The 15,054-nt window shown below is 39.8% G+C and overlaps 1 protein-coding gene across 1 annotated transcript in view; it reads left to right on the forward strand.

The window, feature by feature from the left end:
- The window catches only part of ryr1b (ryanodine receptor 1b (skeletal)), a 67,868-nt gene that overhangs the window by 11,453 nt on the left and 41,361 nt on the right, over positions 1 to 15,054 (forward strand). Inside the window, exons 3-27 of the mRNA XM_063493728.1 lie at positions 3,182 to 3,301; positions 3,398 to 3,499; positions 4,476 to 4,496; positions 6,697 to 6,771; positions 6,868 to 6,946; positions 7,185 to 7,297; positions 7,383 to 7,482; positions 7,577 to 7,673; positions 7,771 to 7,845; positions 8,001 to 8,157; positions 8,276 to 8,440; positions 9,837 to 9,958; positions 10,059 to 10,245; positions 10,432 to 10,567; positions 10,658 to 10,753; positions 11,160 to 11,278; positions 11,912 to 12,045; positions 12,380 to 12,621; positions 12,707 to 12,899; positions 13,529 to 13,745; positions 13,822 to 13,926; positions 14,176 to 14,279; positions 14,377 to 14,460; positions 14,550 to 14,709; positions 14,852 to 14,999. Of these exons, the coding sequence (XP_063349798.1) occupies positions 3,182 to 3,301; positions 3,398 to 3,499; positions 4,476 to 4,496; positions 6,697 to 6,771; positions 6,868 to 6,946; positions 7,185 to 7,297; positions 7,383 to 7,482; positions 7,577 to 7,673; positions 7,771 to 7,845; positions 8,001 to 8,157; positions 8,276 to 8,440; positions 9,837 to 9,958; positions 10,059 to 10,245; positions 10,432 to 10,567; positions 10,658 to 10,753; positions 11,160 to 11,278; positions 11,912 to 12,045; positions 12,380 to 12,621; positions 12,707 to 12,899; positions 13,529 to 13,745; positions 13,822 to 13,926; positions 14,176 to 14,279; positions 14,377 to 14,460; positions 14,550 to 14,709; positions 14,852 to 14,999 (3,151 nt within the window). The remainder of the gene's footprint in view (positions 1 to 3,181; positions 3,302 to 3,397; positions 3,500 to 4,475; positions 4,497 to 6,696; positions 6,772 to 6,867; positions 6,947 to 7,184; positions 7,298 to 7,382; positions 7,483 to 7,576; positions 7,674 to 7,770; positions 7,846 to 8,000; positions 8,158 to 8,275; positions 8,441 to 9,836; positions 9,959 to 10,058; positions 10,246 to 10,431; positions 10,568 to 10,657; positions 10,754 to 11,159; positions 11,279 to 11,911; positions 12,046 to 12,379; positions 12,622 to 12,706; positions 12,900 to 13,528; positions 13,746 to 13,821; positions 13,927 to 14,175; positions 14,280 to 14,376; positions 14,461 to 14,549; positions 14,710 to 14,851; positions 15,000 to 15,054) is intronic.

Consider the following 15,054-nt stretch of genomic DNA (forward strand, 5'->3'; position numbering starts at 1 on the left):
TAATCATGACATCCTGACTTCCACTCAGTGAATCCTAGCTGTCTTGGTCCCATCAGATATGGTCACAACAGATTAACAGATAATCAGAAGTTGTGGTTGGTGTACAATTAACTGTCAGGTGCACATCTTCCAAAGCCTTAAAGCTGCCTCTATTAATAACTGTGTGAGCTAAGCCTGTGGGTTTGTGTGTCAGCTTTTCACGTGGTCAAATTGGAAGTGATTCACACAGTGTGACTTCTGGAAGGACACTGCCCTGTAGCTGCTGATACATTTGACTTAGGAGTATTATAAATGTGTATTGGAGGGTTTAAACCAGTTATTCAGCATAACTGGTTTAAACATGTGCCAGCAAAGTTCTCACAAGGACTGTTTTTCCATTCCACTAGCCAGTTTGACAGGTAGCTGTCTTGTGCTTTGTGCTGTTGGTTCTTTGTTTAAAGCTGTAAAATACATTAAAGAAGCATTTCTGTAGGTTTGTTGGGGAAAGTTGGTTTCTTATCTTCACTGTGTCACAAATGACTTTTCCACAGTGTGGCGGGGAAAGTTCCAAATATTAGCTAATAATTATCATCAACCACGTTCACAAAATACTAACACAAAAAACACAAATTGAAAAACTGATAAAGAAAACAAAAAACTATTCTTTCTATACAAACTTATACTTTTCTGTGCAGATTTATTGCTTTAGTATGGAAGCCCATTTCCGCCACAAAAAACCCCAAAAAAACAAGTATCCATAACTCAAAATTTCAAGTTATTTTCTTGAAATTTCGACTTATTAACTCGAAATTTCGAGTTAGCTCTGCCAATCAGTAATCTACGTGAATGAGGTCACTTTCTTCTTACCCAGAAGCATATGGCACAGAGTAACACGCACTCAAAACCGGATCGCAACAAATTGGCGCTGTCGCGAGTACGTTTGCTGATAGTAACGCCATGTGATTCAGCTAATAACACAAGGATTTCATCATTTTTGAAGCCATGCTGAAAAGACTCAGCAATCTGTGCATTCATGACTGGCTGTAACACCGGTAGCTTAGCTGTAGCATTTGTACCTGAGGGCTTCAGGAAATTATGTCATTCACATAGATTACTGATTGGCAGCGCTAACTTGAAATTTCGAGTTACGTTTCTCAAAATTTTGAGTTAATAAGTCGGTATTTCCAGAAAATAAGTCGAAATTTTGAGCATATAACTGGAAATTTCGAGTTATGGATCCCTTTTTTTTCTAGTGGCGGAAACGGGCTTCCATACTTTAGTCCTTGCAGTCCTCTAGAAAATCCTGTTTTTTTTTAGATCATGACTGCAGAGCTAGAAGCTGTGTTTGTCTACCATGTGGGGCAGCGGCTGCTGAAATAGATTAGAAGCCAATGAGCAGGACTGCTGTATAATTGTAGGACATACAGTATGTATGGTTGTCACCTGATCGCTCAACATTAAGCCACTTGGTAACTTTAGTCCACTTTCAGACTCTTATTAGGTCAGCCCTATCTGCTTAATGTGGTTTGAGTATTTGTGCACTGGCCTCAAAACATGATCGCTTTAGACAGTTTAACCCTGAGCTGTTTAGACCTTGTAGCCTTATTCTCGCTCTGTAATGCTGGCTTTAGAACAGGTATACTGAGTCAGTCTTGATAAAGATGCATGTCATTGTAGTGCGTGCAGGTACTGGTCTGAATCTCAGCTTGGTGCTGTGTAGGTAGATATTGTTGTTGCACAAGGGAGACGAAAAAAAATATTCCAAATCCAATTTTGTTTCCTGATACTTCTGAGGTTTAAAAGTCAGGTTAAAAAAAACTGTGCGAGCCCTGTGCAGTTTTAGTAACTCTTGACTTGCATTGAGTGCTGTTGCTCATGTCTGCAGTGAAAGAGAGAGGACACATTGCTCCACTTTTCTGAAGTGCAGAGCAGGCAAAGCAAGGAAAGGACAGAGAAGACATTTCTAGGCTGAGGAGGGAGAGATAGATGATAGCTCAGCCAAAGGAAGAGGGGTCACTTTTCAGCCAAAGAAACACTCGAGGCCTCTGGGCATAAGAGATGAGTAGATGTTATGAGGTCACAGCTCTGCATCGTTTTCCATTTTCCTGTTATATGCTAAGCTATAAACATAGATATGCAAAATCCTTTCCTGCCTTTGACCTCGCTTCAAAGTGCCTGCTATTTTTCTAACAGTAAGTCATGACACATTACAGCTGCAGAATCACCAGGGTGAGACAGTGAGCACTTCAAGAAATGAGAAGACAGAATGATTCATTACTTGTTAGACGAGAGGGGAGAAAAGTCAGGGATCCGTCCAGAGCTGTAGAGGGGATATTATTCAGGTTAAATGATGGAGCCACTTACATAATGACTGAGTAGAAGAAACAGCTGAGAATTTTGAGTGTCAAGTGTGAGGTTCACATGCGAAGGGGTGTTTATTGCTGTATTTACAACAGTCTCTGGAGCGTCCAGGCATTGACGAGGAGCAAACGAATTACTCACTGTTAGCATTCTGCCCATGGAATAGAGGCACATCTAAATATTGTGCCATACCTCACTAAAAGGAGCTGTTTAAATTCTTCTGAAAGCTCATATCCAATTAATCCTTTACACATTCACAATTTAAATTTTGTAACGTGTACATAAGATCTACCTATTTTAGTCATGTTATTGTTGTGGTGATGGATTTAAACTAAGATTGATTTGAAAAGTTTTTATTTATTCATGCAATAGTTTCATAGCTTCAAAGTGCACTTAAATTATTGCAGGTTTAGCATTCGCTGTGATAGATTATCTACTTAAAGCAACAGATTAATTAGTGGTAAAGTCATAAAACATACTAAATCAGAGGGCTTTTCTTTAGGTGTACTAGTCATTTTTACTTCAGTCACTGTGTACTCTACAGCAAGTGTCTATTTGAAATGTGCTGTAGGCAAGTTTTCTTTTTTTGCACTTCTTGCAGAGAATTTCAGTTCAGTCAATAAAAGGTCAGTATTGTACAACAATGCCTGCAATATCAAGTGAAAACATTTTTTTAATTAAAAAAGAAATACCTAAAAAACAACCTGGCAAGGACAACTGCAACAAACATGTAAGAGAAACTGTAGTTGAATTAGTCATGTAAAATTATGCATCCTAAAATTGAAAGAACAGTGAATAAGAAATATTGATAACAGTTTGTTTGTTTGTTTACTGAGTGCAGGATGACCAGGTAGTTCTGCAGTGTACTGCCTCCGTCCTGAAGGAACAGATTAAACTGTGTCTCTCCTGCGAGGGCTTCGGGAACCGTCTCTGCTTCCTAGAAACCACATCCAACGCTCAGGTGAGATTCTGCTACCCATTCCTCCCTTTCCCTTGTACATCCCCTTGTTTTTTTGATCAACTTTAATTTACCTCTCTATTGTTTATGCATTTGCAGAATGTGCCCCCAGACCTGGCCATATGTACCTTCATTCTGGAGCAGTCTCTCTCAGTCCGTGCTCTGCAGGAGATGCTGGCCAACACCGTGGAGATGACCGAGGTGGGGGTCATAACCAGAAATAATAAAACTAGTAGAAGATATATAAAAATATATTGAGAGGGTGATTTATAAATGTAAGAGATTCATGGAGTGCTAAAAGGAATGCAACTTATGAAAGGCACACTAAAGAAATATACTTTATTATGAAGATTTTCAAGGTCTCTCTGAATGCAAAAATATGTATATTCTGTATGCAATTTTACTGCCTCTGTCACTGTCCATCTTACTGTCACCAGACAAAAGTTGTCACATTCAGCTGGAATTGCTAACGTCATTGTGTTTGCAATTTGTTGTGTGCAGTTGTTGAGCATAACTTTTCTGTGTCGTTTCCCACTACCGCCAAACCTATATGGCAAGAAAAACTACAACACTTTTGAAAGTATGCATATGAAATTGACTCTATTTCCACCATGTCAACAAGAAGTACCCAGCCAAGTTTAACAACAAAAATAGGTGCAGCAACCCTCTAACAATTTCCAGTCTGTTTTACTTGATGCACAACAGCTAACATTAATATGGATAAATTATTTTTACCTCATACCTTATTGCAAAGTTGGCTGTTTCTAACAGTATATGAATTAAGAAACCGATGACTACATCATTCTGTATGTACTTAAAAACATCCTGGTTCGGAACACTTTGTTTCCAGTCTGAGATTGAGAGATCCTCGACATGTCTCTGTTTTAGACAGAGAGAAATAAATTGGCTGTTTATCCTCTCATGTGATTGTGGGTCAGACTGTTTAGGAGCGCGTGCCAGTCCTGTCTTTATATGTAGGTGGTATTTTTCTGCTCCATCACAGATGGAGCTTTCAAAATGAATTTAAAAAGTTCACAATTGGAGATGTTATGAACCAAATTCCTTCAGCCTACATAACCACCATCAATGGACTTATTTTTGGTGTTTATTTTATTATGATTTTGTTACTTGCCATCTGATACCCGCTCCCCTTCCCTTCTTGCTCTTTGCAAAGCAGGCAGTCGATTTGGACAAATGGGTATGTCTGTTAACGTGTGTTATTTCCTGTAATGTGTGTCCCAACCAACCTGGCAACTGTCCTTGTTCCTGTCATGTTGGCAAGTGGGTGTCCTAGTGAATGAAATACGTAGTGCTGTATCATTTACACATCTCGGTTTGTATCAGTTAAGCCCTCACCATAAGTAGGTGATTGTCATGAACACCTGTGTATAGCTTTTAGCAACTGGTGGAGTTCAAGTCCACTGTCTCTGTGCTGAGCTATTAAAAACAGCACTGTTAAGTATAAAAAAGTAAAGTTTTAGGGAAAGATTAGATTTTTTTTCTCAGTTTTGAAGCAAGAATAGAGCACAGCATTTTTTCTAATAATTAAACTTCAATCTATCCCACAATATGAGACATAGCTGCAAGGCGTCGCAATACATCACTCATTTGCATTTTGTGCAAAACGCAGCCCATTCATCATAATTATTATTTTACCTTGCTTGATGTTGCTCATTTGTTTTAGGTCATTGTTCTTTGTGAGTCTTAAAAATTGACCTGTTATGCTCTTCTTTTTTTTCCTCATATACTTCAGTTGTGGATGCTCATACTAAACATGGCCAAACATTCAAATAATAAGGTCGTATGTAAAGACAATCCCCGGAAACAGAACACTCGGGATCTGGTCTGTCAGAGTTTTTTCTACACTTAGATGTGTATGATGCAAGAGGAGACATCCTTAATATGGTCATGTCAAACAGACACTTCTCGCAAAGAGCACATAAGCCCCATCCACATGCTGTTAAAACCATCCAGACAATCTGAAGAAAGCTGCCTTAAAGGGAGCGCGGCTTTAAAGGTGGAGGAGCTACAACAGTGGGTGAAAAGGGGCTGAACCAAAGCCCAGTGTGAGGCCACTCTAGCAGTCAAACAATAAAAATGAAGAGCTGGAAATGAGCATAACAGGTCCATTTTTATAACACATCCCAGTTCTCCTTTTATTCACAACATGTTATCATATTGATAAAAAAGATTAATTCACTATAAACGTACACACTTGGGTTTACTATTAAGGCATTCTGATCCTTGAAGGTTTTTGTAAGAGAAACTTTTGGTTGTTTTTGGTATTTTTTTTCATTTCCAGATGATTACCAGTTAAACACAGATGACAGTATGCTTGTCACAATTTAACTACAATGTGCCATTTTGATTAGTATACAATCAAAATATCAGTTAGCACATCAAGAAAAAAAACCCAGTGTTGAATCTTTGATAAGACAGGTGAATGAAAGCTGATACGGCTGAGGCAATGATCTTAAGCTAGCTTTAAGGGAAACTATTTCAAGCCTTTTATTAGCTGCATTATGACTAGTCTAGACAGTTCCTGCTTCACAGGAGTTGAAAGATGTGGAAGAGCCAGGCTTCCCTACTGATGAACAAGAGGATGAGAATAGAATGGCATGCAGCCCAGCAGAGGTTCCCACCAACATATGTCAGGGATGGATGGAGAAATTGGACACCCCGGAGCTGTGGACAGGCCTAGCTCCCTCTTAACACACGCTCTTGGGGATAAGGCCCACAACACAATCCCCAGCACAACACCTGTCCTAACCAAGCCTCGTGCTAATGCTAATGCAGTTTAGAGCTGTTAGCATCATCCTAACACTTGACATACCTGCCCCTAACTCATCTCAGTGGATTATGGGTGCTAAACCCTTAATAAAGGTTTAGTCTTATCTTCCTGTCAACACCCCTAAATGTTAAATGTTTGCTTGTGTTTGAGACTATAACCTATGGTGACTGACATTAGGGTTTAAATAAATTAATTGGGCAGGTCACTATTGGTTAATATAAACTTGTGACTAAACTAGAACTATTGTTTACATAAATTGAGCACATCTGAAAGAAAAGATACATATTATTGATCCTAATAGGATGTGTACTTTGAGTGAAAAGTCTATGCACCATATACAGGATCAATGAATTCAACAAAAGTTGCTACATATAATGGACAATATAAAGGACAGGCTTAACAAATGAATAGAGCTTAAAGATCTTTAGTACATTCATTTTCAGTTATTCAAAGTTTCAACCAGCCTCTAATCTTTTCTTCTGACCTTTGAACCTTTAAAAATGTGTCGTTGTTTCCCCCCATCAGGTCAATGTGTTTGTTAAAGTATACAGTCACTTGTGTTGATTTGGCCTGTTAAGTATTTTTTTTTTATAATTTCTCACCTCAGTCGTCCCAGGGTGGAGGTCATCGCACTTTACTGTATGGTCATGCCATCCTTTTGAGACACCACCACTCAGGCATGGTAAGGCTAGAAATGAGCAAGAAATAAATGTAAACCTGTATAAGATGTCCTCAAATGCTCTAGTTGGCGTCATGTCCTCTATAAAAATCTGTCCAGTACCTGAGCTGTTTGACTACATCTCGGTCCCTCACGGACAAGCTGGCCTTCGATGTAGGCTTACAAGAGGATTCCACCGGTAAGGGAAATGCAGCAGAATACATTTTAGGCCTGGTATTAGCTCATTATTCTCTGGTGCTATTGTTATTGCCAACATGAAAGCTATTGACAAAAATAGTCAGCAGTTTATATCCACTTTGTTGTTGGGCTACAGGATATAAGCAGTGATTAGCGTGCAGTATCAGCACGTTGTTACCAAACACAAGTTATCTGTTATATTTTTGGAAATAGCTGATTTTTTCTTACTCTTGTTGAAGGTGAGGCATGTTGGTGGACTATTCATCCAGCCTCTAAACAAAGGTCAGAAGGTGAAAAGGTCAGGGTGGGTGACGACCTCATCCTTGTCAGTGTGTCCTCTGAGAGATACCTGGTATGACTGCTCTTTGTTTTGCACAATGATGGAGACATATACACAGTATGTCTTTTTTAATCGTCTTCTTCTCTTCTGTCCCCAGCATCTGTCCTATGCCAGCGGAGATCTCATGGTGGACGCTTCCTTCATGCAGACTCTTTGGAACATGAATCCAATTAGTTCAGGCTGTGAACTAGCTGAGGGTACAAACCTGCTTTAAAAAACTCTGTCTCTTCCCTGTTCCCGTAAAAATAAACATAACACAGAATCGCTTTGGATGTTTGTTCCTTTATACAGGTTATTTAACAGGAGGTCATGTTCTCAGGCTTTTCCATGGCCACATGGATGAATGTCTGGCCATCGCTACACCAGAGGAAGGAGAAGAAAAGCGCAGGTGAGAATATAGGAACGCTAAGTTGCTCTTAGTAGAATAACTTCTTGTTAGTGTGATACCATGTACATACTGTATGTGTGTGCCCACTCTGCCACAGGATGGCTCACTATGAAGGCGGTACTGTGTGCAGTCAGGCTCGATCCCTGTGGAGGCTGGAACCCCTCAGAATCAGGTGATTATCTCCTCAAGGGAGTCATGTGACACACATTAGTTGGTTGAATTGCTGGGCAAGGTAAGAATAAGAAACAGCAACAAAAATCAAAATATAGTAGTGAATGAAACAGTTTAGTTGGCTTCTTTATAGTTTTTTTTTTAAACTTTGTGCAGTTGGAGTGGTAGCCACATGAAGTGGGGACAGTCTTTTCGTATTCGCCACATCACGACGGGCCGGTACCTGTGTCTTGATGAGGAAAAGGGCCTCTTGGTGGTTGATCCAGAGAAGGCGAACACCAAACTGTCTGCTTTCTGCTTCCGTGCTTCAAAGGTCAACATTTTAATTTGAATTTCTCAGTGCATTTGGATAGTCATAGTTAATATACTGTGATTTATTCTCTCATGGACTTCACTTTTCTCACCTACTGTCCTTTTCTCCCCCCGAGCAGGAGAAGGTGGAGGTGGCTCAGAAGCGTGATGTTGAGGGAATGGGCATTCCGGAGATTAAGTATGGAGAGTCCATGTGCTTTGTCCAGCATGTGTCTACAGGCCTGTGGCTCACATATGCTGCCCTGGATGCTAAAGCTGCTCGTTTGGGAATGATGAAGAGAAAGGTAATGATCTGTCCTGGGAATAAAAGTGAGATACAAACCCAATTCTGAAAAAGTTGTCACACTGTGTAAAAGATAAATAAAAACATGATAATTAGCAAATATAAAAATATTTTATCCACAGACATGTCAAATGTCTAGTTATTTTAAGAACAATATGAGCTCATTTTGAATTTGATGATAACAGCACGCCTCAAAAAATTTGGTAGGTGGAAAACAAAAGGTTGGAAAAGTAATTACTTTGAAAAAGAAACAGCTAAATTAAAATTGTGCAACTAATGTTACCTGACAACAGGTCAAAGAGCATCTTAGAGAGATACAGAATGACAAATCTGCAAAAAAACGTTCCTAAACTTAAAATTGTGAATATATTGAATGTTTCATCATCCTCAGCACAGAATAGAATGTAAAGAATAGAATAGCCATTTATTGTCATTGTACATGTGCAATGAAATTGTGGGTGCTCCACACCAACTGTTGTGAGCCTAGAGGTGTGGGACCTGATTGACCTGAGGCGTTAACCAGAGGGCAGTGATGTCAAACAGGTGGTGTGCGGGGTGCAAGGGGTCACCTGTGATGGCCCTGGTTTTCCTGAGACAGGAGGATCTAACCTCTATGGGTGGGAGAGGGCAGCCAATGATTTTTTGGGCAGTGCTAATTACCCCCTGGGCTGCCTTCCTGTTCTCAGTTGTGGTCGTTGCATACCAAACACACAGTACGTAATATCATCAAAAGATCCCAAGAATTTGGAGAAATCTGTGCACACTGGATAAAACCAAAAATCAGTACTGGATGACTGTTATGTTGGGGCCCTTGGGCAGCACAGCATTAAAAACAGACATGATTCTGCCATAGAAATCAATGCATAGGCTCGGCTCAGGAACATTTCCAGAAATCAGGTTTAAGATCTATTATATGAAGAAGAAGCCACATGTGAACATGATCCAAAAACACTGCCATCTTCTCCGGGCCGTTTAAAATGGACTGGGGTAAAGTGGTAGACTATTCTGTGGACGAATCAAAATTGAAAATTCTTGTAAAACATGGATTCCATATCTGGATTAATTTGGCTTGTGGAAGATCTTTCTTGTTATCACCACACAGTTAGAAAGGCTGGATCTTTGATGATATGGAGCTACTTTACTGCATATTCACAGCTTGCAATGTGGAAAAGCACCATCAATGCGGAAGAGTCCGGGTGCTGGCTTGCCTGCAGTCCAGACATTTGTCAGATTTTAGTATTGTTTACCTGCATCTGTGTGCTTTAATGTTTAATGTGAAAATAAGTAAATATTGATAATGGCAAACCTTTTTAAGGTTCTTAAATCTTTTTTCCTAAGTACCACCAATGGAAATTAATAGCAGTGTCATGTGGTAATTGTGTTGTCTGTGTTTCCAGGTTATTCTGCACCAGGAGGGCCATATGGACGATGCCTTGACTGTGTCCCGCTCTCAGACTGAAGAGTCACAGGCTGCTCGAATGATTTACAGCACCACAGGCCTCTTCAGGCAGTTCATCAAGTAAGTTTATATGTTTTCAAAATGTGGATGAGTGGAAACTCTTTTTTGCAGCAGGATGCAGTCATATAAACATATTATTAAATTTTATTTGTTCTTTCAGCGGATTGGACTCCCTCAGTGGGAAGAACAAGTCACCAGGGACAGGGTCACTTCCTCTAGAGTCGGTCATCCTCTCTCTTCAGGATCTCATCTTCTACTTTCGCCCACCTGAGGAGGAACTGGAACACGAAGAGAAACAGACCAAGCTCCGCTCTCTCCGCAACCGGCAGAACCTCTTCCAGGAGGAGGTAATCAGCATGCTGCCATCAAAACCTCTTGCACTATGAGTGCAAGAAGTAATTTCAGTGTTATATTCAGCATAAAGGGGAATATTCTTTTTTATACAAAATAAGTTTAAATGGATGTGAACATGACCTAAACTGTCAGGTTATTATTATGAATCCTGATCCTTTTGTTTTTGTTTTCAACCCCAGGGAATGATAACCATTGTGCTGGAGTGCATTGACCGCCTGAACGTGTACAACACTGCTGCCCACTTTTCTGAATTTGCGGGAGAGGAGGCTGCAGAGTCCTGGAAGGAGATTGTCAACCTCCTTTATGAACTGCTGGGTACGACCTCTGAAAACACAAACCGCAAATTACATGTGGTCTCTGCTGAATAAAGAAGAAATGATTTTTCTCTGTGTCTCCACTGCACAGCTTCTCTGATCAGGGGTAACCGATCAAATTGTGCATTGTTCTGTGACAATCTCGACTGGTTGGTCAGCAAGCTGGACCGTCTGGAGGCCTCTTCAGGTTTGGAATGCGCCTTACTCATTCAGTCATACATCCACCACCCACAAATTACAAGTGTTTCGACTAATTGGCTTGGCAGGATCTACTGTTTATAATTGGCAAAGCTTAATGCATTAAGCCCTAGGGTGTTGTTTGTTATTTCCACCTAGAAAATCCTCAGATTAATAACACCTTCGATACAGTACAATATAACTGAAATACACAAGTCTCCTTACATTCAGTACATCCAGTCTAGTTCAGGAGTTGGTTAAAAATTCACAACAACAGTTGCCTCAAGTTGCTTTATAGTGCAAGATAAAGACCCAGCAGTTTTGAAGACACAAATCTCTGCCAGCCAGCAGATAGCCTGAAGACTGTATATTATGTAAATATCACCAGTATGTGAACCCTTTTCCCTTTTTTTTAGGTATTCTTGAGGTGCTGTACTGTGTCTTAATTGAAAGCCCCGAGGTTCTGAACATCATCCAGGAGAACCACATCAAATCCATCATCTCTCTCTTGGACAAACATGGAAGGAACCATAAGGTAGGCTATATTTCACTGCCAGGAACTGAAAGGGAAAATAAATTAGCTCCATATGATATGCACTCATATTTGAATATTTTCCCATTAACACGTTAAATCTGTTTTGCTGTTGTTTCTTGTCAGGATTTGCAGATGTAATCAAAATATGCAAGATTTAGATGCATGTCTGTAGACACACAGACACGACATCCATTCTCAATGTGCACTTTTTGAAATTAGTGTGTGCATGAAGGACTGCCTGTTTGCTTGATTTTACATCAGTGCTAAAGTGCTTTGGAGACACTAGTTTATCTCCTCTTACCGGTATCTCCTGTGGAGGAGGTATTGGTGGGCCATCACATGAGTTAGTAGATCTATAAACTGGTAAAGAAAAAAAAGTAGAAGAGAAAGCAAAGACAAAATCCAGGCAAATATAATTTTACCTGTTGGTGGTAGCTAGCTGGTGTCTGTCTCTCTCCTGTCATGGGCAGCAGTTCTTCTGTTTATCTCATAATGTAAAGACAGTCCTGAATGTCTGAATGAATCTGACTCATAAAAATTCTTTGTTCTTGCTGTTCCGTTTTTAGTAATCTTAACCAGTGAATAATCCAGTGATAATTAAGTTGATAAAAGTGTTTATGCTTCTACCTTTAGGTGCTGGATGTCTTGCGCTCTCTTTGTGTGTGTAATGGTGTAGCTGTGAGGTCCAACCAGAACCTCATCACTGAAAATCTACTTCCAGGTCGTGACCTCTTGCTACAGACCAGCATTGTAAACTATGCCACCAGGTACTTAAACTACTGTTAAGTTGTTTTCAAAATCAGAATCAGGGAAACTTCATTAATCCCAGAAGGAAACTGAGTTATCATAGCAGCATAAATACAACAGACAACAAAGGAATAGCATAAAAAGAAGTGTAGAAATAGAGATACAATTAGATAAATATAAATATAAAAGGACACAAGTATTAACACTAATGTTTCTGGGATATTGCAGAAATTAAAGGTGCACAAGTGTCCAAATATACATTGTTTTGCAATATTTCCACGTTGTTAGTTTTTAGTTATTTTCTCTTGTTGTCTATAAAAGTTAATGCTAATGTACTTTCTCCTCTGTACTCAGTGTAAGGCCCAACATCTTCTTGGGTACATGTGAGGGGTCAACACAGTATAAGAAGTGGTACTATGAGGTGATGGTAGACCATGTGGAAGCCTTTGTGACAGCACAGGCGACTCACCTGCGGGTAGGCTGGGCTTTGACTGAAGGTTATAGCCCCTATCCTGGAGGAGGAGAAGGCTGGGGTGGTAATGGTGTGGGAGATGACCTCTACTCATATGGCTTTGATGGACTGCATCTGTGGTCAGGTAAGATTTCCTTAAATTCTTTACAAGAAGATTTACAATCTCTTGTAACCAATACAACCTCTTCACTACCTGCTCTACTATCCAGGTACTGTGGCCCGGCAGGTGGCTTCGCCCAGTGCACATACACTGGCTGCCGATGATGTTGTAAGCTGCTGTCTGGATCTCAGTGTGCCCAGTATCTCCTTCCGTATTAATGGCCACCCAGTTCAGGGAATGTTTGAAAACTTTAATGTTGATGGCCTCTTCTTTCCTGTCATTAGCTTTTCTGCTGGGGTCAAGTAAGTTTAACATACAAATAAAGCATAATCCTCTGTTTCACTATTTACTTGCATTTTGGTGATTAATATAACTGATAAACAGTAATTTCTTTACTGGACTAGTACACCAGCAAATTCATGTGATACATGTTGATGCAATTATGCAGGCAGAAGCTAATTTAATGGTTTTTTTATGAGTTTGTCACCTTTTAAATTGTAATTCAATTATTGGACTATTGGTGTAATGTTATACAATGGGGAAGTAACAAAAGAATTATTATTGCATTATATTTCAGAATTTCTCCAGTTTTATATTTTTAATCATTATTATTTTTCTTTTATTTCTTTAGATCATTGTCTAATCTCCCAAATAATAGCTTTCAAATCTTCAGAGTCCTGTCACTTAAAAGCTCTTACAGGATTTGTCTGTAATAAATCTTTAGAGTGCTGAGATGGGGCTTATGCATCATTGACTGATGAGTACAAGAAGGGAAACACAGGCTCAGGAACTGGCACAGAAAAAAATCTATTTTTTCTTTATTATGAGTTTTCTAAAGATCAATGAACCATTGTCATAAAGGAGTTTAGTAGTATATAAACCTCTGTCGTATAGATAAAGACTTGGATTCACTTGGTTTTTGTCCCCTTAGGGCTCGATTCCTCCTCGGTGGTCGCCATGGGGACTTTAAATTCATGCCCCCGCCTGGTTATGCGCCATGCTACGAGGCTTTGTTGCCTAGAGAGAGGATGCGTATTGAACATATCAAGGAGTACAAGCATGACTTTGATGGTGTGCGCAATCTTCTGGGTCCTACTCTGTCCCTCACTCACACATCTTTCACCCCCTGCCCTGTGGACACAATTCAGGTAAAATCCCCTCACCTAAAATCAGTATGCGATGTCTTTGTTTCTTTTCGTTTTCTGACTTTCCTTTGCTTTATAGATTGTCTTGCCACCCCACTTGGAACGTATCCGAGAAAAACTGGCAGAGAATATTCACGAACTCTGGGCTGTCACTCGTATTGAGCAGGGCTGGACCTATGGGATTGTGAGTATGGTGTCAGCACTGCAAAACAGATGCAACTATACAAGATTAGTGGTTTGACAACATCAGCTTTAAGTGGTTTGGAGCTTTTAACTGTTAAAAGTTAATATGACTGTTAGAAATGCTTCAAAATGTTACCTTTGCTTCAAAATGCTTTACACAAGTAAAAAAAAAGCATGAACTAACATATACATATATAAATTTACACACATTTATAAAATGTGGGTAAAAAACTATGATTTTTCCCTCCAGTTTAGGGATGACAACAAGAAACTCCATCCCTGTCTGGTGGACTTCCAAAGTCTGCCTGAACCAGAGAAGAACTACAATCTGCAGATGTCTGCTGAGACTCTCAAGTGAGTAGCAGGTTAGATTTGAGAGATTTAAAGGTCAGAGGAGAAAGTTTATGTCCCATTATTGGTGAACTTGTGTCTTTACTTTATTATCCCACAGGACTCTCCTAGCACTGGGTTGCCATGTTGGTATGGGTGATGAGAAAGCGGAGGAGAATCTAAAGAAAATCAAGCTTCCCAAGACGTATGAAAACAAAAGATATTTCTTATTGTTTCGTCATAATTTTATACATTAACTATGGAGATCTAAATGTAACCATATCTTTCTGTTAGCTATGTGATGAGCAACGGATACAAGCCTGCCCCGCTTGATCTCAGCCATGTCAAGCTGACACCAAACCAGAATCAGCTTGTAGAAAAACTGGCAGAAAATGGGCATAATGTTTGGGCGAGGGACCGAGTACGGCAAGGATGGACCTACAGCATTGTCCAGGTGATGATTTCCCAATCCTTAGTGGATCTTTTATTTATTGGTGGATGGTCTGTCTTAAAGTACACAATCAATCACTTACATTCACATGCATTGCATATTTTTTTCTTTTCTATATAAAGCTGCATTTTTTTACACTTTTCAGGACATTGTTAATAAGCGTAACCCTCGTCTGGTACCTTACAACCTGCTGGATGAGAGAACTAAGAAAACCAACCGAGACAGCGTTAACAATGCTGTCCGTACACTCATTGGCTATGGCTACAACATTGAGCCTCCAGATCAGGAGAGCAGTAAGTCATCTGTCCTCATGTGTTCGCTGATTAAATGCACAGTGTCTTTTTTGCA

The sequence above is a fragment of the Pelmatolapia mariae genome, linkage group LG14 (assembly GCF_036321145.2).
Source record: "Pelmatolapia mariae isolate MD_Pm_ZW linkage group LG14, Pm_UMD_F_2, whole genome shotgun sequence".
In the NCBI taxonomy this organism is placed as follows: Eukaryota; Metazoa; Chordata; class Actinopteri; order Cichliformes; family Cichlidae; genus Pelmatolapia; species Pelmatolapia mariae.